Below are 25944 nucleotides of genomic sequence, written 5' to 3' on the forward strand. Positions count from 1 at the left end.
GATCAATCTTGCTTTAGGATGTGGGCTAGTTTAGTCTTAGGACACACCTGCCGTGTGAAGAAAAAAATAAAGTGAAACTGTTTCTACTTTACATAATATTAATGGGTGGCTGGCTGGCTGGCTGGCATGCATGCATCAAGGGCTTGAGTAGGGTTTTTTTATTTATTTTAATGTGTATTCTTTTCTTTCGGAAGTTAGCTGGTGGTTAAAGAAACACGGTTAGCTGGTGGTTAAATAAACTCACACGGTTAGCTGGGAATATTACCGAGATAAAAGATTTGCGAGAGTTTCCTGGTGATGGGATGAATAAATAAAGTTTCGTTGCTTAGACTCTGGTAATTGGATAAAAGAACGTCTGTGTCCATGCCGGTGAGCAGTAACATTTGCTATAATTCTGTTGGAATCATGCAGTGATTTCCTGTACTCTATGATTCCGAGATGTTAATTTTCCTGTAGCCATGGTTCCATTGAAAAACATGTATTGATGTCGAATCATCAATGACTCCAGGCATCTTCTTGAAGTATGATAGGAATGCCCTTGTTGGACTCGGATGGATTCTGCACAGGCAATGGAGATGTCGAACCCCTGGCCCATACATTCTTAGAAGGAATTTAACAAATAATGACCTGTGCATGATTCGAAACCTGTGTACATATTGTTATTAAACCTGGACCGGTCTGGGTTTTATAAGTAATTGGCCGGTGCAACAACTCGGCAAAACCCGGTCGACTCAACGGGTCGACCCATGACCCAGACAACCCGGACAAAACCCGGTTTTTTTCTTTAAATGTGATTTCTGTCCTTTAGCTTCCCTTCTTATTTCTTCTTCTCTACAATGAGCTGCTGTTAGCAGCGAAGAGGAAGAGAGATTGAGAAACGCTGCTTGTATTTGGCTGCTGCTAATAGCTGGTCGAAGGAGAGACTCTGTGAATATCATCTGTTAATCACTAGTCATTCCGGAATACATTGAAGAGACATGAAAGCAAACTCCTTTGTTGCCTGAAGATCCTTGCCAGAAAGCCAAAGCTTTTTTTTTTGGCTAAATTTAGTGATGATAATGTAATTATGTGGGTGCTATGTTGCTTCCAAAACAATCAGTGTTTTTAATTCGGTTTACTTGTGGTTGCATGTCTTCCAATCAATTAGGTGGGGTGTGCTCTTAAAGGAGGGGAAAGAGCGAGAAGAAAGGAGTGGCGACTTGTTTTCACTTTTGGTAGAGATAGAGAAAATTTTAGGGCTTCATGTGTGTTTTTTTTAATTTTTTTTAAATAATATAATATTTTTTAATATGAGAAAACAATTTTTAAAATATTTTTTTATAAATTTTATTATTTATAAAATGTAAGTCTATATTTACATAATTTTTTAAATTTTTTTATATCAAATATTAAAATTTTAAATTTTTTTTTAATTTTTCCAGATTCATACGTATTGACACATAAAATCTGAAATTTAGATTTTTAGCCGGGTTAATTCCGGATCAAGCTTAATAACTATGGTACATAGTCATGGCTGAAAAAGTTCTTAATGATAATGAGCTCAGCAGACATCAACGACTTTTGATGCAATCAAGCGATGCAATCAAGCAGAGCAACAGCCAGTTTCTTTTAAGATTTAAGGTGCTATTTCTTTATTTCCTACTGTGGTCTCTGACTCTATGGTTAAAAAAAAACCAATAAAATAAAATAAAATTACAGCAGTTGACTTTTGAGTTATGAAGAATAAAAATACAATACAAATTGCTTGTAAGAAATTTCTGCTTTTATAAGGAAAAAAAATGAGCAACAAATGAACTAAATAAATGATCATCAAATGCTACAAAATCATATAAACTACCTGCACTGCTTGGGCACCTTAAGCCCTGCAACGCAGTGGTTATTTCAGGTGACAGGCCAAGACTCTGGATGACAAGATTAGCTGTTTTACTCTGCTTCCCTGAAACTCTCACTTGTTAGCCATAGCTTCTTTTGAATGATGAATAACATATCATCCTCATCTTGCTCAGACTCCCCCTCGGCCTCAGCTGTTGCCACTGCTTCCCAATGTAGTGCTGATAAATGTTTCTTTACGAACTCCACCACTGGTCGTTTATCTCGGATAATGATGAAGCCTGTCGGTCTCAGGATGCGGTCCATCTCAATTAACAGATCCACAGCACTGCAACCTTTCTTTTCAATGTCAGAGAAAACCGTCCAAGCATGGAGTAGATCATAAGTCCGTGGATAGGTTGAAAAGGATTCGCACCTGTCAATAGAAAACCAAAATTATTTTCCCAAAAGATACTGAGAGAGAAAATAATCAGCACTTCCACTATGCTTCCACATCCAACTTCATGGAAGCAACATGGTTATCCATGCAATCTAGCACCAAAAGAGTTTTCCTGATAGAGATTTCAAAGCCTTTATGTTTATAAGACAAGTTCCCCTGTGAAGTGAGACTGTCCAAAACCCCTCAGGTTTTAGAGTAAATGGGACTCGGACTACACTATGCAGATACACGAATGAGCATCACAGCTTCTCCTGCGCTATTTCAAACTTTTTTTCCTCTTTCAAATATAATAGCAGAGTAGGAAAATTACTCCCATCATAACAAATTGGTGAATCATTGAAAATTTTTGGAAATGACTGCTAATCTTTTACAACAAGAGAACTTAAAGGATCGATTTTCCTTTAGAAATCTATATATTTCATAGGCACACACACTCCCAGCAGAGTGTTTGGTTTCTGAAGAGCAATTTTTTTTTAATCTTTACCAAAATCCACACATTTGGTTTCTTTTTCACTTATTTTTACCATTCAAAAATAGACCATCTGTGTAAAATGCACATGGACCATTCAAAAATTCAAATATAATCTCGTCAATAACATTTCCAACATACCAGCTGTGCACAGTGCCTATCAGGCCTCTGTCATATATTATTTTGAGAGTGTTGGATCCGTCTTCAGGCACGACATTCATAACCCAGACATCTTTGCTCTTCAGAGCAGCTGCAAATGACCCTAGGTTTGCCTTCATGTCCATCACATTCCTCAGTGTATCAGGCCTAATCTTTGGGCTTAAAAGATTCCAATAATTCTCTACTCTTTGCTGCCAAACCTCCTGCAACATATCAAACCTGTTTTAAACCAGCTACTTGCATTTACACAGATGTAAACTTACTGCAACTTTTGGATAGATTACCATGTCCTTTTCAAACATTTCATTAGAATAGCCAAAGTCAGCGAGACGGGGAGGTAGAGCAGTCAACCGGGCAGGCCAAGGAGCCAATCCACTCCCTCTTGCTTTATGATTCTCTGGTGGGATCATCACAATATTTAGTTAGTGCATTTCTAACTGCCCATTACAAGTTTCATGCAGGTAAAAAAGCAGTTAATAACATAGCAGATGAAAGTGTTAAAACATCAAAAGACAAGCAATCTTGAGGAGGTACCTAGGTGATAAGCATGCAACACGTGAACAACAAAGGATCAAATATGTAAACAAGAACATATTGCCATGTTTAATTTATTAATAACATGATCACATTCCTAATGATGTTTCTATTTCAAGTGACATACTAGCACTATTTTGAAGTTCCTCGATAAAAATTAAAAGGTTTTTTGGTTTTTTCCATTTCTATGAGATTGGACCACTGTAGAAATGGCAATTACAGTACTCACGGTCAGAGTAAGGAGTGATGCAAGCTTCCATTGGCACACCCCATACTGCATCTGGGTCGTCATCAGATTTGCAGAGAGGAGGCTGGGTGCCGGGTTCTCTTTCCATGTAACAGTCATTTGTCAGAGGCTTGACCCAGATAACTGTTTGATTCCTTTTAGCAGCTATCTTCCAACACATTCGTTCGACAAGGGCGCTCATTTCTTTCCAGATTCTCAGATCCTCTTCATCTTGTGCATAGGCTTCAGGGGATGAGTATGCAAAGTAGCCTCCAGGTCTAAGCAACCTATCTAGCTCAAGAAGAAGGATTCCATTTCTTTGAAGCCAATCAATCCTACAACGAGAACAATGTGCAAGTTCAAAAGATCTGCTTGGGTAAGGAAGTCTTTTTGTCCCTAAAACACCAAGGTGTGCAGGGATTCCTCTTTCCAGGGCAAACTGGATCTGGTTTTGATGAACATCATTTGGTGCCAATGACATTGCAATGATATTAGAAGAAAGAAGATATCCACCAAAACTCGCAACTCCACAACCAACATCAAGGACTGTCCGGAGCCTTCCTCCATTGTTTAAAATGTTTTTTGGAAAGTTCAGCATCTGCCGACCAGAAATATAAACAAATTAAAAAAAACTGGGACTGTTTGGAGATAGCATGTGCAGTCAAACATAATATTGCATCACCAGGATTTCAATGAAACACAATTGATTGAAGCTTGAGAATCACACATTTACATGAGAAAAATTATTAACTTACATTTGCAATTGCAGCTATATACTTATCAGCCCCGTAATGGAAGTGTGTGCCACCTCCAGGAAATTCAATCTTGTCACCTTTGACAACCATCCAGTTCTGATCAGACTTTTCACTTGCGAGGTGGGTGTGAGGTATATTTTCTTTCCACACCACATCTCTGCTTTTGGGCCACTTGATCGGGACCTGCAACCATCAAGGATAGGAAACACATAAAACTTTAAGCTGGTTCATTCAATTCACATGGCCAAAACAATACTTCCCTACAAACTAACTACTACAAAATACTTCTGAAAAACTTTACCTTGTAACCTGGTGGAGGAGGAATCAAGCAATTGAAGTGCCTTTCTGGAGCTGGGCAATGTCTTTCATAGTGCTCCATCAAAGACAAATCCAGCTTCAATCTTGTCTGGTATATAAGGTTCCTATCTAGACAAGGAATCAGCTCCGATTGCCCGTCATCACAAACCTACAACATTGAAAATAATTACAAGAGAAGTATAGCTTATATCAGTGCAACTGATTCTAAAACAGAGAAACGTGAACCCTAGTGCAAGTGAACATAAAATTTGCTCATCTTGAAATTGCTTACAGGAATGCTTTTAAGCATAAAACCATCCTGTAGATCTTCGCCGAATTTGTTTGAAGCTTCATCGCCATCATCCTCCCCACCCAAATAAGAAGAACCTAACTTCCTTAGAGATTTACTGCCATATTCCAGAGCAGATGTTCCACCTTTTCGAGAATATATGTAAAGACAACCGCAAACAATAGCCAATACCACTATCCAAGTTACCAGCCGCTTCTTCTGTTCCCCGTCACCTCTTCCCCTTGCCATCTTTTGCAACCAGTAATAAAAATACAAAATCTCCCTCTTCCACTGTAACTTCAATATACAGAAGACAAATCAGAACTTCATTCCTCTCTCCAAGTGATTAGTGATGAATGACCACCCAATACAAATTCGCTATTGAATTCCCTTCATCATGGCCTCAAATTTCTTGTCACCACTAGCCTTGATTCCAAAAATAAATCAAGTTAGGACTAAAGCATCCATAACACAAGGCACAATAGTCTAGCAAATCACAGAACAAACCCTAAATTGCAAACATTCAACTCGTACAATCCAATGTCAAAACATTAACAAAAAGTGAAATCACACCTTTATCAGGCCAGTCATTCATACAGAAGAAGATCACTACTCAGAGATTGAAAAGAAGATAGCAAATGTAACAAAACAAACAAAAGAACTACATTCCATCTACGAGAATGTGGCATGCTATTGCACTTACATGAGATTAGCAAGAACAGTAGATCTAAGAAAAACATTGAAATGAAATAACCAAATCAAATCTACCCAGTTGAATGAAGCAGCAGCATGATCTTGTCAGATAAACAAGGGGGCAGTAATGAAAAAAGGGAAAAAAAAGAACAGTACACACGAAAAGCACCGCCAAGTTGCTGGTTGCCAGTTATAATGTGATACAGTTAAGCATTGAAAGAGATTGATTAAGAAGACCCAGATCACAAAAATTTCAACACTTTGAATACTTTGTGTCTTTAATTACTGTAACGACGTCATCGAACCCATGTCAAAAACAAATGTCGGCAATATTTCAAACCATAAAGAAAGTTACAAACTTTAAGACTGTTGCGTAATTGTATTAGTACAGTATAAACTCACACGTAGAAACATGAAAATGACAATGCTGCTGTCTTCCTCCCTCTCTTTCTCTCTATTTGTAAGGAGAAAATTGACAGGCTTGGATCTTGAACTGCAAGAAAAGAAATTGATGGATGATGTCAGGTACCTGGATGGGCTAAATGTGGAGTAGAGAAAGGGGGATGCTGGGCCGCTGCATAAATTAAACAGTGGCATTTTTTATTGAGAAAAAACGTCTTTTTAACCCCTTACATAAATAAAATGGCTAATTTAATTCCGGTTAATTAAAAAATTAAAAATCAAATTAAAATTTTTTAAAATAATTCATTGATTTTTTATCGGGTTTGTTTTCCAAGCGTCACAAATCAATCCTAATTTATTTTTTTTATTTAAATCAGTCTAGATTAAAAGTCGATAAAATCTCAAATTAACTCATTGAAGGATCCGAATTTTATAACTATATAAAAAAAAAACCTTGGTTGTAATCAAGTTTGAAGTCTTCTTGTTGTGTTTTACAGTTGCTAGTTATAGAATTTACAAGGGATGGGGGTTAGGTTTTGGTCAAGAGTCAAACCAGGAGGAATCTAGTTGTCTACTCCTATCTATTTTCTAGCTAGCTAAATTATGTCGTTTTTATTTCTTCAAAAGAAGATTGTGAATTGATTTGAATAATTAATATAAAATAATTTTATTCTTCTTTGATTAATTTAAAACAATTTATCTAATAATTACTCGGTCATTTAAGATTTTGGATGGATATATTTCCTTGACCAGTTATGTATAATTAATTTAAATTAAATTCATCACTTAACAATTTAAGATTTTAAATTAAAACATTTTTTCAATAAATCAATAAATTTCATCATAACTGAGGAGTTATTCTGTCCTAGCTGATAATGAACATTATTGTGCTTCAAGGATCAAGTTCATGGTCCATACTCTGAAAAGAAAGGGACTGTACATGTATGGATTGTGTTTGGTTAATATTTTGAAAAACAAAGTAGTAGAGAAAATAAAAATATAATTAATTAGAAATTTAGATGCATTAAATAAATTTATTTTTAAAAAAATTTTAAAATATTTTTTTATTTTAAAATAAAAGGTATAAAAAAATATATTCACACTATCTTCATCTTCATCTTCATCTTTTATATCTCGACATAGTTATAAAAAAGGGATAAGTGATGCTAAATTTTTTTGAGAAAATAAATACTTTTCTCAATTAATTTTTTGTTTCTATTATGTGTTAGTAGGCTTTTCTAGTTTTTTTTTCTATTTAAAGATGATACTTTTTCTATTTTATTTTATTTTTATCTAGTATTATTGGGGCTTTGTATTTTTTTCTATATAAAAAATTACAATAGTATACTATTTTGGCATGTGGAAATATTAATGAATAAAATTGAGTATTTTAGAAGTCTTCCTGTAATTATGGCATTCCAATAATTTTCAAAGGATTTTTCGTGTTATCAAATTATAATGGTTAGAAATTGCAAAAGACGTGTATCAAAATTCAACAATTTTGAGTGATTATTTATTGTACGTTATTGAATAATCATTATTAGAAAAGATTTCATTATTAAAAAAGATTTCAAAATAAAAGGTGTTTATATAGGAGACGATGAGAAGGTTTTCCCTCATAAAAGAGGTGTTCTGGAAACAAAGTGTTGTTTTTATTTATATTAGTTATTCTCATTAAAAATCTTAGTAATGAAACCTTTGATAAGGTGGCTTGTGCAAGGTGTAATGTTAGGAATTTACGATGATATAAGCTGCATAAAGATGTTGAGCTAGGATTCAATAAATGGATAATCTCCATAAAGGTGTTGGGACTTGTAACGAAAAGGTCCCCACAAAAAATGTTCATGTTGGATGATAATTTCTAACAGAGAGTCTAATGCATCAATTTTTTTTTCTATTTTTATTTTCCAATAATGTATTATTATACTTTTCTAGTTTTTTTATTTGAAAAAGAATGGTTTTTTTATTTAATATTATTTGAGTTTTTCTCTTTCCTTTTCTTTTTATGTAAAGAATTATAATAATCTTTTATCAAAGTAAAAAAAAAAGATTAATAAAATAAAATATTTTAAAAATCTCGCTATAGTTATAATATTCTCCTGATATTTGAAGGTTCTGACTCCAGAGTCGGTTTAAAAAACTGCGGAGTTAATAAAAGCTCGGTCAAAAAATTAAAAGTGCATGGCAAACAAGAAGACTCCTGTAAAATGAATGCTTCAATTTCCATACTTCCTATAACAGCCTTGATTTAATTTAATCAATAGTCAGCGATTAAATTAACAATTTGAATTTATAATGAATAATAGAGCATAAATAACCTGGATAAAAAATTCTGCTTTCATATAAGATCAAGGAGAAGAAATAAACTAAAACATCAAATGCTACAAAATCATATAAACCACCGGGCACGACATGGGCTGCCTTTAGCCCCTGCAATGTTCAGGTAAAAGGGCAAGAGTCTGGAAATCATGGTTGGCTGTTTTATTCAGTGACACTGAAGCTGGTGCTTGTTAGCCACATCTTCTTTTGGATGATGAACACCACCTCATCCTCACCTTGCTCGGTGTCCTGCTCAGCATCACCTGTAGCCACTGCTTCCCAATGCAGTGCTGACAAATGTTTCTTTACGAATTCCACCACTGATGGCTTATCGCGGATAATAATGAAGCCTGTGGGTCTCAAAATGCGGTCCATCTCAATTAACAGATCCTCGGCACCACAATCTTTCTTTTCGATGTCTGAGAAGACAGTCCAAGCATGAAGTAGATCATAAGTCCGTGGATAGGTTGAAAACGATTCGCACCTGCCAATAGGGAACAAAAATCATTTTAGACCACATGATAGTCTGATCAAGAAATATAATTGGCAGTTCCATGATGGTTTTGTTTCCCTCTCCTAGGAAGTACCATGCCTGCCATGGTTATTACAACAGTCTACCACCCGAAGAATTTTCCTGATAAGAGAGTTAACAGAACCTTCTCATGTGTTTGCAAGAGAAGAATATTATGTGGAGTCAAACTAGAAGAAAAACCTCATATTCTACAATGAAATGGTTTCTCAGAGATGAGTTTGTATTACAGTTTCTGCTGTATCATATCTTCCTATACTTTTCTTTTTCTTTTTACTTGAAAAAAGAAATCAAATTTACCCATCAAGCAAACTGGCATGTGGTTATAAGAATGGTATTGGCTACAAACTTTCTACACAATCTGATGAAAACACATCGGAAGGATTTCTCATAGAAACCTAAATAACCTTAGAGTAGACACAGCCCTAATGATGCTTCTGTTTTCTGATAAAATGTATTAATAAAATAAATATCTAGAATTTTTACCAACACGACAGATAGGTTTGATTATTTATTTTTTTCAGAAATTTAATACCCAACACATTTGAATATTTTCCAAATGTCAAATATTAGAAAATTTTTGGAACTCACCAGTTGTGCGCAGAGCCTATCAGGCCTCTATCATATATTATTTTGAGAGTGTTGGGTCCATCTTCAGGCACAACATTCATAACCCAAACGTCTTTGCTCTTTAGGGCAGCTGCAAATGACCCTAGGTTAGCCTTCATGTCCATCAAATTCCTCAGGGTATCAGACTGAATCTTTGGGCTCAAAAGATTCCAATAATTCTCAACCCTGTGCTGCCAAACTTCCTGCAACATATCAATCCTGTTACAAACCAGCCTCTTCCAAACATTTAACAGATTGGAAAACTTTGATAGATTACCGTGTCCTTTTCAAACATTTCAGCAGAATAGCCAAAGTCAGCTAGACGGGGAGGTGGTGTGGTCAACCGAGCAGGCCAAGGGGCCAATCCACTCCCTTTTGCTTTATGTTGTTCTGATGGGATCATTAAAATACTTAGTGCATTTCTTACTTCCAACACAAATTCTATGTAGCTAAAAAAGCACCTTATAAAAATGCAAATAAGGGCAATGCAAAATCAAACAAAAGCATGGCAAGGAGGATCTAACTACACCAATGATTCTTTTTTTATTTCCTCAGTAGCAATATATGAACAGTAAAAGATCAAACATTTAAACAAACACAAATTGTCATGTTAACTGTATGTGCTGCTAAAAGCTCACAAACTCAAAAGGGGCAGGTAACGCATTGTTTACCGCATGAGCATTTTATTGATGTAAAGTAAAATATGCAATTTCCTGTTCTACCTTCCAAAATTAATTTGCTTCCATTGAAAGGTCATGCTTGAAAAAAAATCGTAATGAGACTACTAACACTAATCTTGAAAGTCCAAAAAGAAATTTAAAGGGCTGATATGGTACTCACGATCAGTGTAAGGAGTGATGCAAGCTTTCATTGGCACATCCCAAACTGCATCTGGATCATCATCAGATTTGCAGAGGGGAGGCTGAGTACCAGGTTCTCTTTCCATGTAACAGTCATTTGTCAGAGGCTTGACCCAGATAACTGTTTGATTCCTTTTCACAGCTATCTTCCAACACATCCGTTCGACAAGGGCGCTCATTTCTTTCCAGATTCTCAGATCCTCTTCATCTTGCGCATAGGCCTCAGGGGATGAGTATGCAAAGTAGCCTCCAGGTCTAAGCAACCTATCTAGCTCAAGAAGAAGGATTCCATTTCTTTGAAGCCAATCAATCCTACAACGAGAACAATGTGCAAGTTCAAAAGATCTGCTTGGGTAAGGAAGTCTCTTTGTCCCTAAAACACCAAGGTATGCAGGGATTCCTCTTTCCAAGGCAAACTGGATCTGGTTTTGATGAACATCATTTGGTGCCAATGACATTGCAATCATATCAGAAGCAAGCATATATCCCCCAAAACTTGCAACTCCACAACCAACATCAAGGACAGTCCGGAGCCTTCCTTCATTGTTTAAAATGTCATTTGAAAAGTTTAGCATCTGCAAGCGAGAAACATAAATAGTATTAAAAACCAGGACAGTTTGGAAAACCAAGTATAAAGTAAAACGCAAACATTATCACGGCACCAGGATTCCAAAGATGAGATTAAATGGAGAATCTGAGAATCACATATTTACATGAGAAGTACTACTTACATTTGCAATTGCAGCTATGTACTTATCAGCTCCATAATGGAAGTGTGTTCCTCCTCCAGGAAATTCAATCTTGTCACCTTTGACAACCATCCAGTTCTGATCAGACTTTTCACTTGCGAGGTGGGTGTGAGGTATATTTGCTTTCCACACCACATCTCTGCTTTTGGGCCACTTGATCGGGACCTGCAACCATCAAGGATAGGAAACGCATACAACTTTAAGCTGGTTCATTCAATTCACATGGCCAAAACAATACTTCCCTACAAACTAGCTACTATAAAATACTTCTGAAATACTTTACCTTGTAACCTGGTGGAGGAGGAATCAAGCAATTGAAGCGCCTTTCTGGAACTGGGCAGTGCCTTTCATAGTGCTCCATCAAAGACAAATCCAGCTTCAATCTTGTCTGGTATATAAGATTTCGGTCTAGACAAGGAATCAGCTCTGAGTGTCGATCATCACAAACCTACAACATTGAAAATAATCATAAAAGAAATATAGCTTATGTCAATGCAATTCATACCAACATGAAGATCTAGACCTGTGAGCAAGTAAATAAAAAGGTTAATTCAACTTTAAATTGCTCACAGGAATGCTTTTAAGCATAACATCATCCTGTAGATCTTCGCCAGGTTTGTTGGAAGCACCGTCACCATCATCTTCTCCACCCAGATAAGAAGAACCTAACTTCCTTAGAGATTTACTGCCATATTCCAAAGCAGATGTTCCACTGTTTCGAGAATATATGTAAAGACAACCACAGATGATAGCTATTACCACTATCCAAGTTACCAACCGCTTCTTCAGATCCCCATCACCTCTTCCCCTCGACATCTTTCGCAACCAGGAGCAGAAAATGAAAATTTCCCTTCTACTTTCACTTCAAGTTAAAATCAGAACCTCATTTCCCTCTCCAAGAGATCCACGATAGGTAATGGATATCCAGAACAAAACTTCAACACCAAATCCAGTACTTACGTTGTTTAATTCGCTTCAGTGATTGCCTGGAGCTCCTTATCACCACCAACCTTGATTCCAAAAATAATTCACGTCAGGACTTAACCATCCATAAAAGAAAGCAAAGATTTATTATATATAGATCCCGATAAACAAATAAACTAATAAAAAGATCCTATATTCCAAAAATCTAAATATGGAATCAATGTAAAAACATTAACTAAAACAAAATCGCATAATTGGTGGCCATTAATTTAATCATAAAAAGGAAAGAAGATGGTATAACTAGAGATAGATATGAGACAAACTTAAAAATTAGAGCTAGGTAATCAAGAAAACCCATTTCAATCCAGGATCATTGATTACATCATGGCAATAGTAATATTAGTAATAAGAGAAAATGAAAAGGCACCGACAACGTCAACTTGCCAGCTATAATTAGATACAGTTAAGAAATCCTGATCGCTAACAAAATCTCAAGAATAGAAAGTTACAACCCTGGCAAACATCAGACCCAGAAAAAAAAACAATGCGGCCATTGCTGCAAATCAAGAAGAAAGTTGCAAACTTTATAGCTTTTTTGGTTTAGGATGGAGAAAAGTAACAAGCTACGAGCAAGCAACCTCACCTCCTGAAATTAAGATGGGGAATTGAGGATGAGAATGGTGCTCTGGGGATAAGAAAATGGCGCAGATTAGATCTTGAGATGCAAGCAAGGAAGTCAATAAATGATGATGATGATGTGAGTGGATCTGAAAACAGAGTTTGAGTATTACTAATATTAATTTTAGTTCGTGTTGTTTTTTACAAAGTATGTCCCTATACTTTGTCAATTTGGTGCTTTCGGTCCCTTATTCTCTTACTCGTATTTCTCTAACAATTTAGTCCCTTCTATCAACCCCACATACACCAATTTGGATAAGCATCACTGTAACGGCCTGTTTAGGCATGCTTCTGCTTCTCTTTGGGTTTCGCTTCTGCTTTTATTTCTAGATGTTTTTTTTTTTAAAACGTGGTTTAAATAATATTTAATAAAATTTTAAATTTTAAAATTAATATTTTTTATTTTAAATCATTTTAATATACTAGTGTTAAAAAAAAAAATTTAAAAATATTTTTATATATTTTCAAGTAAAGAAACATTTTAAAATACTAAACATTACCTTGATATTTTTTCCGCGAGCCTCGTAGAAACAAAAGAGCAAAAACATAAGCTTGCCGAGCACTTAAAATATTTTTATTATAGATATTTGAAAAGAAAAACTATTTAATATAAAATAATAAATATCATTGCACATGTTTTTCCATCGTATTAAAAATATCATAAGTTTGAAGTTATAAATTATTTGACAAAAAAACAAATACGAGATAATAACCATCACTGCAAGTGTTTTTACCATCTCAGGAGATTTTTCTAGATTTTTTATTATTTTAAAATAATTATGTTAAATAATGAATTCTTATTGTTTAGCAAACCACGCTCTTATTTTCAAAACAGAAAAGAAAAGATAGAATTTTTTTGATTTGAAAAATAAAGATGAAGAGTGTGGTGGCTATGCGCAGGGAAAGAAATGAGAGGACCGACTTCATTTGACTGGCTAAGTACAGGGATCATACACGTGTCCAAAATTATAATATTTTAGCAATAAGTTACGTGCTTGGAATGGAGAAATCTAGCAGTTATCGTATGACCCCCCCGAGTAGGCAGAGTTTGTGAGATGCGAGGTCCGTGACTCCGTGTTGAGTTTTAAAAATAGCAAGTGAATCTCTGAACCACGTTTGGCACTTCCATAAGAAACCAAATTATTAAAGCGGTGTTTTTTAGTTTTTAAGTGGGTTTTTTTAAAAGTATTTTTTTTAGTAATTTATTAAATTAATATTTTATTATTATTTTAAAAACTTTATTTTTATTATCAACACATACAAAATAATCTAAAAACATAAAAAAAATAATTTTAAATTAAATAAAATTAAGTTTTTGCCAACCTGTAATCCTAAATGAGAGTTTAAAAAATTAAAATAATATCATTTTAAAATATCATAAAAATTAAATTGAATTTTTATTATTATTGCTATTGTTATGTGTTTAAATAGTAACAGTAGCAGATTTATACTTATGAAAAACATTTTAATCAAAGTTTTATGATTTTGTAGCATTTTATTTATTTTCAACCTAGCATCACTGTTTAATTTTGTATAGATTAAAACTTAATTTATAAAAAAACCAAGCATATTGGTTTGGGTCGGGCGCATGCATGGGCCAAATTTATTTATTTTCTTTTAATTTAGTAATTTTACTATAATTACAATAATAATTTCATCCAATTAGACTATTAAAAGATTTAATTGAAATATATTTTTTTAAGAATATAAATAAAAAAAGGTCAAGGAGTAGTGAAGCTCCATGAGCTTTCACAAATTTTTTAAATATATTATGTAATTTAGCTACAAGCACATCCATTATATATGAAAGTGTAATTGTTCTTAATCTAGTAATATAAATATTACATAAAATCGTGCTTATTTCATTAACGTGTTAAAAACCTAAAACTTGCCAAAGACGCTTTTTCTTCTTGGCGGCGCAAATTCTTGCTGTGTAACTGTTTTAAGTATTTAGTTATTATTTAGCATTAACTGTGTTTTTAATTTTTTTAGTTTTAAATTAATAATTTTCAATTTTTTTATCATTTTAATATTAAAAATAAAAAATATTATTTAAATATATTAAAAAAATTTAAAAAAATAACCTTCACTCCCTGAATATGTTTTTTTAAGTCCTATTTATTTTTGTTTTTCAAAAATATTTTTGAAAAATTTTAAAATTTTTTATTTTTTTATTTACTTTAAATTAATATTTTTAGATTATTTTAATATATTAATATTAAAAATAATTTTTTTAAAATAAAAAAATATTATTTTAATTTATTTAAAAAAACATCATGAAAAGCAGCAGCAATCATAATACATGCATCTTATTAATATCCGTTGCCTTGTGACATGCACAACGCTATCACGAAGATGGACTGTCGTTTGGTTAATTTTAGTTGTTTTTTTTTTTTTCTTAAAGGCGCGAAGGAATAGAATCAGTAAAACGACGGCGCTGAATAACTAGGGATTTCCAATTCTCCATTCATACAAAGCTCAACCGTTGATTTAAAAAATCTCAACCTTCCAAGCCCCAAACATAGCGTAGAAAACAAGAAAAAAAAAGATTCCATTGCAGAATTATTTAAAAAAAGGAAGTAGAAAACGCCTTCGAGAAGGAGAAGAGGAAGAGGAAGAGGAAGAGATCGAAGCTGAAGAAACTCCCTCACTCGGTAAATAATCAACTCTTATTTTATATCTTCATCAATTTCTCCTTTTAAATTATATTTGGCGTACCGAGTTTTGTAAATTTCTATTTATCAAGTGGACAGTCCCGCGTTCACCGACACAGTGGTGGGTGCGAGCTCAGTTTCGACACATCGACAGGGTCAATCGCCCTCACTCTCCTCGTACTCGTCTTTTTTTTTTAATATTAAGTTGGTTATTAGTTTTCCTTGTCGAGGTCAATTTACTCTTATTCGAGCTTTTGGCATGTCGCGTAATCTATTTTTGTTACCGTGTTTGGATTTGGCTCTGTAAATCAGTTAATAGCCATGCTCTCTGTAGTGTATTTTATTTTTTATTTTTAACTTTGTTGACATGCAGAAATTGTGATTTCAGGTGTTGATTCAGCCTTTCATTTACATTCACAACTATATAGCAGTGAACAGAACGCTAGTTGATAGAGAATTAGAGGTTTAATTTAGTTGATAATACCTTACTCTAATGGTTACAATATTGATAGCGTTGTCTTTTTTAAAGAAAATTGAGATAGGCAATTTTTTTATTTGTTTTGAATGAATTGTGTGTTTACAAGTTTAGCGGTAACTCTTTTTCCCCCCCGAACTAGATGCTTTTTACAATGTGATGGACGGATGATGTGCTATGATATGTTATGCAGTCGTCGAGGAGAGAGAAGGTATTGTGTGTTTTCAAACTTAATACTGGACAAGATGATCTTGCTATAATGTCTTTGGATGATCATTTAACCGAGGTTGGTTGCTTGTATTTAGGTTGTAGTTTTTCAACTTTTATTGTTAGAAATGGATGTGCGTGAAATTTTTGTTTCAAGGTTTCACAGCTTTTAAATGATGATTATGTCCTACAACCTTTTCAAGAGTCTGCCACTCTGTTGATTTATTTTCCTTTTTCTTCATTATATGTGCAGATACACTTTGTTGTGAAAATAATGGAAGTTTTTGAGTGGTTTAAAACACATGTTATTGATAAAAAGCCGGATCCTAGCATTGACCATCTTGAGCTTGCAAGTGTTACTGATATCATTCTACTTGTGCATGTTATGTTTGCCGGTGAAAAAAAAGAAAAGGAAAGAAATCCAGAATGCAATTATGGAAAGAGATGTCTTCCTTAATATTTTAGCATGATGATGATAATTTTATTTTCATCGTGTCATGTATTTCAGTATTTGCATTATATTTGATAGTGAAGTTGTTAACTAACAACCAATGAATCATTGAATTCTATTCACTCAACAAGGACCATAATTCCCACTGTCTTTGGGGTTGGTAGCTGTAGATATCTTATAGAGCATTGGTTATGCACGTGGGATGGGTTTGTGTGCGTGCGAGCACTTCTCACAACTTTGAAACCCTTCGAAGTGGTGCTTACTCTTATCACCTGGTGGAAGGGTGAAGGATGAGACACCTTCCATTTAACCAATGCTGGTCTTTTTGTAAGCAAACTCTGAATTTTCATAATCTGCTCTGCTGTGCAATTGCTTGAATTAATGGATAGCTATGCTAAGACATGCCCTCTATGGTTAAGGATTGTGCCGACTATTTCATGAACATGTTGTTCTACCTTTAGAAACCCCTCACCTCCTATTCGTGAACTGATCCTAGTCAAAGTATGTTTATTGTGGAGGAGGTTTTCACAGAAATGAAAGAAGTGTGAACCAGTCCAGTTGGGGAAAATTTGAAGCTGCTGATTGGCAGCTTGGTTCATGTGCAGCAAAAGCCTTTTAAGATTCACCCAAAAAAATGCCAATTCCCATCCTTGATAAAACATCAATAAAGATCCCTATGAATATTTGTTATCATTAGATTTTGAGTGAATATTGCTTGGCCATGCATCTGAATGACATGTATTAAATATACTAAATCAAAATGGTAGCTTCTAGTTTCCTTCCAATAGGATCTATATTGAGTTTTGATGATTTCTTCTCTGGGATTCCAGGTTCAAATAAAATCAATGGGATTGTAGTAGCACTACCAATTGACATGTCCTCCAGTAAGGTATGTAAAGCATAGTTGGTGGGTAAAAACATAAAATTTCAGAGTTTAGAAGAAAATGCGTGGAAGGTAATTGGGAGTTGTACTGTTATGACATAGTTGGGTACTAAATTGGTGGACAAAGGCTTTTGGACATATCATTCCCTTGACATATTAATCGTCACAATTTTATTGGATCTTGGCATCTAGATTGTTCTAACCAAAATATTAATTTATTGGCCAATTGAGAATATACAAGCTAGAACTTTTTTTTCCATCTGGGAGTTGTTTTCCTGATAAAATGAGTTTCCTCCAGATATGCAGTCCTTGAGAAAATGTAATTTTGAATACAATTCCAAAACTTTTAAACTTCTCATTTTTCCTTGGTGGTTTTAAATTGGCATTTTTTTTAGTTACTTGTTACCTTCTGCATGGATATTGTTACACAAATTCAAAGTTTGTTATTAATCCACTTTCAGAACTTTATCCAACTCATCTCTAACTTATTTTTTTGAACTGCAATACATTAGTAATTTTACTACTAAAATTTCTCCTTTCTTAATCATTTCTCCCCTGCAAAGAAAATTATTTCTGTGTCTCCATGACCCATATATTTTCATGGGTAATACATGAAATTAAAATTGAGCAGTGATCCACTTCTCCCAGTTCTTTGATCATTATCGATTGCTTTAGAAAATTTCATGTCTGATGCTTCTCTTTCAGAGTGACAGCTAAACAAGGATTGGGTGATCACATGCTCGATTTTAAATGAATGCCAGATGATGTGGGTGTCTTCACTACTAGGTCTTACTCGTTCTCTGTCATTCTGCACCTGTTTTGTTATTGATGGCGTAACTTTTCCATGATTAATTGAATCAAATTACTACAATATAATTTCAAGCAGTAGCGTGGGTCTCTTCAAGGTTTACCTATCATCTATTTAACAAGATGCTGACAGCTTCGTCTTCATTACATTTTTCATGTTGAAAATCAGATGAACTGCTGTAAACTACTGTTGCATTCTAATATATGAGAGAGAAAATGAGTTGTTTGAATTATTATTATCTGAATCCCACAACTTTATATACCAAATTTTATTAGTTCTGCATAATTTAGCACTCCTCTTTAAACTCAATGTTCTCAAACTGCTGTCATATCATTAACACAGTTTTGTAGCTGCTGCCATGTTGCATGCATGTATCCCTCTCTAGTTAGATACTGGTTCGCAATGATAGATGTGTGGATGGAGTCTAAGTTCATCTGTGGCGAGTTGGTTTCTTGACTTCGCCCAAAATGTTAAAATTTTGCTTTCGTTTTGGACCATGTTGAAAAGCCCATCCCATAACCGGTTTAATTTAGTTGCAAGTGAAGGATATACTGTGTGGTCCTATAAGAAGCATAGGATTTGTTGAATGATTGACAAATCAATAGTTCATCATTTTTGCTTGTTCGACTACTTCCTCGAGCTTAAAACGTTTCCTCATAGAAAATAAGGTTGCCAAGTAAATGCCCAAGTCGTCACTTGAATGGTTCGGAGATAAATTTGTTGTTGAAAGCACGGTTGCGTTTGGACAACTTAAAATTTAGGAGTCGGCCCATAGCCAAGAAGAGGGCTCACTGCTGGGAATCCTTTTGAAATGTGTGCCTATGCCGTTGTTCTCTGTGCTGAACATTTGCACTTAGTATGATGTCACCATCACAAAGGGACCACCGTTCTGTTCAGTGCTTATCTGTGCACTCATTTGAAGGCCTGTCTGGCCTTTTATGTATGTTAAGGACCTTAACCATATTCTTCTGAAATTTACCTATGCACTGGCCGTGCCCAAAAGTCTAGTTTGTCTTTTATTTGGAGCATACTAATCTGAAAGTGCCTAGGATCAACTCATGTATCGATAATTTTTGGTGAAAACTGTATTATTTTATTTTTTAAAGATTTTTTTTTAATTTTCTTTTCAACTTGAGACTGACCCTGAAATAAGCTTTGAATAGTGGGTAGTTCTCGGATCAACCTGCTGAGTTGAATATGGTTTGAATAGGTGAAAGCAATCTTGAAAATTAAGGGAGTTTGTTCCACGCTTATTGTTTCTTGTCCAAAAAAAGAAATGTCTATTGCTGTTCTTGTGTCGGTGAATTTGGAACTTGGTATTTTGGACAGCACAAATTTAAAGTTCTGCGTCTCTTTGATCAGAATAAAAAATGTGGTCATATCTAAGTGAAGGAAATACCAAAATAATGGTGATTTGTTGTGCTGTGAAATATAGAGTGGCCAAGGTATCCTTTTTTTTCTAGTTATAAAAAACTTGGTATTGTCATATTGATGCCGGCACAAAAAAAAAAAAAGGAAGAAGAAGAAGAAAGGGAAAAGAAGGGCACATTTAGTTTATGAAACCAAATGAAAGCCGGGGCCACTGACCTAAAAGTTGTCAAAGATGTAGAAAAATACCACAGGTTCTGTATGGTACAAGAAGTTTTTATTTCAAACATATGGGGGCAAGTGGGGGCAGTGGCTTGCTTCTGTCCCCCACTAACTCGCATAAGAAGCTCAAAATTGCTGGGATAGAAGTTAGAAGGGTCTACATGGATGACATGGATGAAATCTAGCTGTTTTTTTTTTTTTAATCTAAATTTTGAGCTTAGTAGATGCTATTTTAGTTTCTCTGGTTCTATATTATATATATATATACTTTGCATCTTCACATGCATTTGTGAAAGCGAAGAAAAAACTAGAATGACAGGACATGCCAAAGAGAATAATTTACATAAAAATCATCTTATGGAACTTCTTAATCGTGTGGTGGAGGAAACTAAAGTAGAAAGTAAAGAAAAAGTGCAAGATTATCCATCAAAGGGTAGAGGGAGTCTTTGAGTGGAATAACTAGAAAGCCTCGAGTAGCCATTCAACTAGAATGACAGGACATGCATGTGACCCTTTTTTTGAATTGAATATTTAATAAAACAAGAGACTTTACATCATAGATATTCTGCATAATCTTCTATTGTAGTTAATTATATATAGTTCTTCAGGGTTTAAAAAATAATTTGGAATGCATCGCAATCAATCGTATTAATTATAAATAAGGGATGAATTCATTACAACAACACAGTTATATCTGCAAGTTTCCTACGTACGATGACAATATATATGTATCAATAGTAAATTCATGTCTGTATAATCATATGATTTGATATCAAGCTTCTTACTTAATTGCATAGTTTTTCATACAAGAAAAATTCTGTTTTTTCCTGGAAGAATATTGAATCGGATATGCTATACCAGACAACAGATATAGCGGTGGATCGATATACAATAATTAGTTGATAGATAAAGCCATGTTAGTGACATGCTAATTTTTGTTGTATTCTTTTATATTTCTTGTTTGCAAAGGATACATTGTGCTTCAAATATTATGTTAATGGCTTGGAAATGCAACTGATATCATGTTATTTTATTCCATAATCTTTCATGCATATTTGCAAGGCATTGATAAAAGCACTTAATTTATTAACTAGACTCCAAAATAGAGCAGCCTTGTACATTTGGCATGCGCTTACCTCTCTAAGTAAATGATGTTAAGGCCCTAATTTTGGATCTACCATCTTGTCTTGTTAAGGTTTCTTTACCTTGTGGAAGATTAAAAACTAGCCAAAAAATCTTCACATGTTCTGTTAAAGTGAAGCAGACTGACATCAGCTATTAACCATTCTACTTTGATGCAGGGACGTTGTAGTTTGTACTTTTCTTTCGGAAACAGGCTCGTGAAAGCTCTCAAACAAGGCATCCTGACATGATCCTTCATGTGAGTGTTTATTGGAAACTATATAACCCCATTTTTATTTTTATTTTTATTTTAGCAGAGGAATGCTATATTTTCAGTTACCAGTACTAGATCATCCATGCATTAATTACTTGCATGCGCTATATGGAAATGGAACCCCTTTGTTTCACACAAGTTTCCTAATTTACAGCACTCGTAGCAGTCTGTAATATTCATCTCTTACTAGCGAGGAGAGCATAGATTTATTAGGTTAAGTGCCTGCCGGTAAAATTTCTTAGGGTTTGAACTTGACTAGGGGCCAGTGGCCGGTCTCTGGGGTCGTGGCGCAGGCGCGTTTGCGTACATAGGAATATAAAAGCTTCGATCCCACAAGATTAGATAAATATTTAATAAATAATAAAGAAAAAAGGATTGTTATAATGACTTTAATCACATTCTAACATGTAATCATATATTCTGGAGACATGGAGAGAGTTTCTTTACCCAGCCAGAGACGGCAGTACAAGGCGATATCTGATGCTACCTACCCCTTCACATATACCGTGTCACATAAAATTTCGTGTCAAATAATTTGGTTTGGATTAGAGTATGTGGGTCCCAGTAGCCAAATCAATAATCCAATCAAAAGCCCTGCAAGTTCTATTATGAGCAAGATAATGCCAACTCTAGTTCCAAAATACTTTAGATTAATCATGGGGTATGGTAGGCCAATGTACATAGAATCTCAGATTGACAAGAAAGGTGGATGCAGCCTCTGAAATAGTATATTGTTATTTGTCATTTCTTGTCGACAGCCAAACAATCCTAGACACGCGTCTCTCTGTCTCAAAACCTGTAAAAAATGGCAAGATTTAACTGTCTTTCTAAATTAAACATTTAGAATATCTTATGATTATTAGGGTGTAAGAGCTGAAGAACTCATTGAGATTTCTTTTATGCTTGAAGATCACGGTTTCTGGTGAGAGCAACCTTGATCAAGCTCTCTGCATTATTGGAATAGGTCGAGGGGGATTTCGAGTAGATGGAGGAAAATGGGAGGGTAGGAAACAAACAAACAAATCAGGCTCATTGAACACCAAAAATGGTACGAGAGAGTAAAGATCATTTGACACTGATAATAACAGCATGAGAAAAGGGGGAGCTGTTTGTTGGAAGATAGCTTTCAAGAACTAGTCCAGAGAAGGTCAGGCTCTACACTTGAAAGCCATATAGGGTTCATAGGGGGCTAATAAAATCTGACATTTTGAGGAAAATAATGGATGGAGCAATATTCTGCATCCACGTAAATGCCGAGTTGTGTTATCGTCTCTATCTATAAAATGATTAACGGTTTATGATGGAGGTCTTGAAATAATTTTGCCAAGATATTTGTCATTCTAGCTGTACGGATTTTGGTTAATGTAGCAACACAGACTCGTTCACCTCGAAGTTTTATATTCAAATATTTTCATTTTTTTTAATGAAACCTAATTAATCCAATAATCAGAATTCTATATGGTGTCGGAGCCTCAGATATAATTAATGATTCATTCAGTAAAGATTGCATTTAAAACCCAACTTATCATAAATGTTAAGTCTTTTGAATGGAATCTAAATTCAATTATCAAAATTCTATAAGCTGTTAAGATGAGTTCGATGAATGGTTTTAATTATATTATCGTTTAACACGCTCTATCAAAAGATAGACCACAAATAGAGAGGTGTTCATCAAGAGAAGAATTAAATAGCGGATAGTCTAGCCAAATAAATAGTTTTTAGAGATAGTACTGATGATCTAGCCTGTCTATAATTAACTGTTATTCTGTTTTAGTTTTCATGTCTTTGATTACTTCGCCTCATAATCTCAAAGATTACCGACAAGAAATTATTTGTGTGTCATGTTTTCTGCCACTGTTAGCATATTTTGACGTGCGTGCTAATTTGTAAACTATATTGCTGACATTATTAAATTATGTTAAAGAATTAATTGTTGATCATGGCAGGAGTATTTTGTTAGTTACAAGTGGAATCTCATATTGGTTGCCAGTTACGGTATTTCTATGTGTGTTTGTTAAGAACTTGTAATATTATATTGCACGGACACACACAAACACACACAATCATATTTATAAAACCTCGATCTGATTAGTTAATCAAGAATTGTATTTTATTTTGAACAAGTTTTATTTTATTAAAAAGATTCTAATATTTCAAGGTGTTTTTTATTATTATTATTTTAAATCACAACTTGAATTAACATCATGACAACAAGAGAATTGGTCCATAATCTCGGACTAGATCATGTGTGATTGTATTATAATATTATTTGGCTAAAGATATCTCATCGGAATTGTTTTTTTTTTTTAATGCTATATATCCAGCTTGGTAATCTTGGTTGGTAAATTTATTAATTTGGAGTAATAAATGGAAAAATTGTTAGATAAGCTCGGTCTATCAATTTTCATCATGACTTGATATGCAAATAATATTAAACGAATTAATGTATCCTTTTCAATATATATATATATATATATGAAGTCGAATGATCCGTTAACCTGTTATATCACACTATTAATATTCTAGTATATAGGTAAAAGTTAGTATATTATATTATATTATATAATATTAGATACTTAATAATTTTTCATCATATTGAGTGTGATAGAGACCTGGTAAATGAAAGAGAAATATTGCAATTTGTCTCAAACTATTTGGAATTTGTTACAGGTCTTTTGTGGAATTCATCGTGAGGTTCACGTACGTACTCCATCAAGATTTATTCCGTAGGCTTTTTTGTTATACCATTACTCATGGCATAAGTTAACCTTAGAACTATGCATTCCCAACAAAGGATATAGGCCTCTGTTTTTTTTTTTTACAAGGTAGTTGATTTTTTAATTTATTTTCCTGAGCTATAAAAAGAATAAAAATTAAAACATTTATAGAATTACATTTAGATATTTTTTCATTTATTAGAATGTTAATTAATGTGCATTAATTATAATAGATACCCTTGTAATTTCTTATATTTACCATATATAGTACTGAAAGATAAATTGAGTTGAACCATGCACACTGCGCGTACAAACAAATAATTTCGTGTATGAAATTAGACAAATCCAAAAAAATGACAAATAATTAACAATTTTGATTATTATAATTGCGGGTACAATCATTATTGAATAACCCTTACAAGATTATTTTATTCTTTTTTTTGGATAATATACTCTATTCTTTCTTTGAAATTGATTTTGCTGAGACTTGAATTCTTCGGAAATACAATTCAGGATTTGTCAAGATTTTAAACGTGTACTGCATTATGATCAGATTTAAAGATTTGGAGTATGTATTGAAAACACCTTTGATTGGTCCTCATAATGTTGTAGATGAAGATCTATGTACAGGGCACTACATTTAATTCGGAATTTAAATTTGACTTTTTATTCATAAAAAAAATCTTCATTTAATTCGGTAGAGTCTTAATGCTTGAGAAAACTTCAAGCTAGATAGAGGTAACTTGCAAGTTAATTTGAGAGCTTTTATGCCTAAAGAATTTTTGTTTTTGGTGAGAGTGAAGACCTTTGGTTACTTTTTATTTGAAAATATCTTGAATTAATGACATATAGTCTTTCATTAATAATACATAATTAATTTTTTTGTTATTTCTCTTTAGATGTTGATCAATGATTGATTGAAGCCATATATATATATATATATATATATATATATATATATATATCACACCATCTATTTTATTTTATTTTCATAAAATAAAATCGGTAAACAGGATTTCCTTATGGCATGTGGCTATTTTAATTGGCCAAAGCTTTTTCGATTTTACTAACATAATTTCTTTTGGTTTTTTAATTTCCTTTATTTTATCTCCTTTTATAAACATGCTATCACTTGATGTTTTCAAGTTTGGATCGTAAAAGAAAAAACTTATTCTAAAAGCTTAAATAAGATTTTAAAATATGATTTATATTTATTTTGACATATATTTTTAAACGAAAACTCTTTAAATTTAAAATTTATATTTAATCATAGTCTTTACCTTGTGCTATTAAAAGAATAGAATGATAATATTCAAACCGCGAAAGCTTGATTAACAGCGCTATAATATAATTATTTTAACCTATTAAATAAAGTTTTAAATATGAATTATATCTGAAGAATGGATGAAGCATGGAGCAACATGAATTGCATGACTTTTCCATCTTTTCACACGCATGATATCTCCCTCTCTCCCTCCCTCTCTCTCTCTCCATGGTTTAATACTGCTCTCTTGGATATTATTGCACCATTAATTTTTTAAAATAAAAAATAAAACAGTTTCTTTCAAGCTATACTCCTTCCCCCGATAAAAACCATACTCTCTGGCAATTATTGTTGCCGTAACACGAGTTGAAATCTCGTATGCATGCTTGTTAGAAATCGAGAGGGTGGGCCGGTAGCTTCTACAAAGAGAAGAACACGAGGAGGGAGATAAACATGAAATAGAACTTGTATTTTAGGTTCCAGTACGTACAAGTTCAAACATAGAGTTTACGTATGCTTATGGCATACTATTTAATTTATAGTAAGCTGCAACCCCTAGAGAATCCTATAGCTTGCTGATGAATGTTCAATTAAGCGGTGAAGATTGAACTAATGATCTGTATGATCTTCTCGGCTGGGAATTCTTGCATTTACTTTATGATCATAATCACTTAGTTAGAGAGGCCAGGATGATCAAGGGATATTGCTTATGCTTGTAGTTAACGATTTCCCACGTTT

General features: G+C 33.8%; 2 protein-coding genes and 1 long non-coding RNA gene across 15 annotated transcripts; 1 reads left to right on the forward strand and 2 right to left on the reverse strand.

Annotated features, from left to right (window-relative positions):
* Positions 1-1662: 1662 nt before the first annotated feature.
* On the reverse strand, positions 1663-6242 carry LOC133692422 (probable methyltransferase PMT3). 8 transcript variants are annotated; one of them, XM_062113345.1, is made up of 8 exons: positions 6094-6242; positions 5002-5424; positions 4714-4878; positions 4413-4595; positions 3661-4255; positions 3182-3294; positions 2880-3100; positions 1663-2245 (listed from the first exon to the last, which is right to left on the reverse strand). In XM_062113345.1, the coding sequence occupies exons 2-8, from the start codon at positions 5245-5247 to the stop codon at positions 1924-1926; spliced, it is 1845 nt and encodes a 614-aa protein (XP_061969329.1). In that variant the 5' UTR covers positions 5248-5424; positions 6094-6242; the 3' UTR covers positions 1663-1923. The 8 variants fall into 8 exon arrangements, with proteins under 8 accessions (XP_061969329.1, XP_061969328.1, XP_061969332.1 ...); XM_062113344.1 differs by having other exon boundaries at positions 5002-5419; positions 6094-6236; XM_062113348.1 differs by lacking the exon at positions 6094-6242 and adding an exon at positions 5852-6034.
* A 2174-nt stretch (positions 6243-8416) lies between these two features.
* LOC133691941 (probable methyltransferase PMT8) lies at positions 8417-12865 on the reverse strand. The gene is made up of 8 exons (XM_062112568.1): positions 12727-12865; positions 11730-12169; positions 11443-11607; positions 11142-11324; positions 10391-10985; positions 9828-9940; positions 9533-9753; positions 8417-8896 (listed from the first exon to the last, which is right to left on the reverse strand). Exons 2-8 carry the CDS (start codon positions 11973-11975, stop codon positions 8575-8577), a joined length of 1845 nt encoding a protein of 614 aa, XP_061968552.1. The 5' UTR covers positions 11976-12169; positions 12727-12865; the 3' UTR covers positions 8417-8574.
* Positions 12866-15133: 2268 nt separating this feature from the next.
* Positions 15134-18471, forward strand: LOC133690633 (uncharacterized). Of its 6 annotated transcripts, none has more exons than XR_009841482.1 (4): positions 15134-15415; positions 15508-16176; positions 17379-17437; positions 18137-18471. It is a non-coding gene; the product is annotated as an uncharacterized LOC133690633 (long non-coding RNA). The 6 variants fall into 6 exon arrangements; XR_009841483.1 differs by having other exon boundaries at positions 15135-15570; positions 15804-16176; XR_009841484.1 differs by having other exon boundaries at positions 15136-15415; positions 15804-16176.
* The last annotated feature ends 7473 nt before the right edge of the window (positions 18472-25944 follow it).

Source organism: Populus nigra, chromosome 4 (genome assembly GCF_951802175.1).
Source record: "Populus nigra chromosome 4, ddPopNigr1.1, whole genome shotgun sequence".
Classification (NCBI taxonomy): Eukaryota; Viridiplantae; Streptophyta; class Magnoliopsida; order Malpighiales; family Salicaceae; genus Populus; species Populus nigra.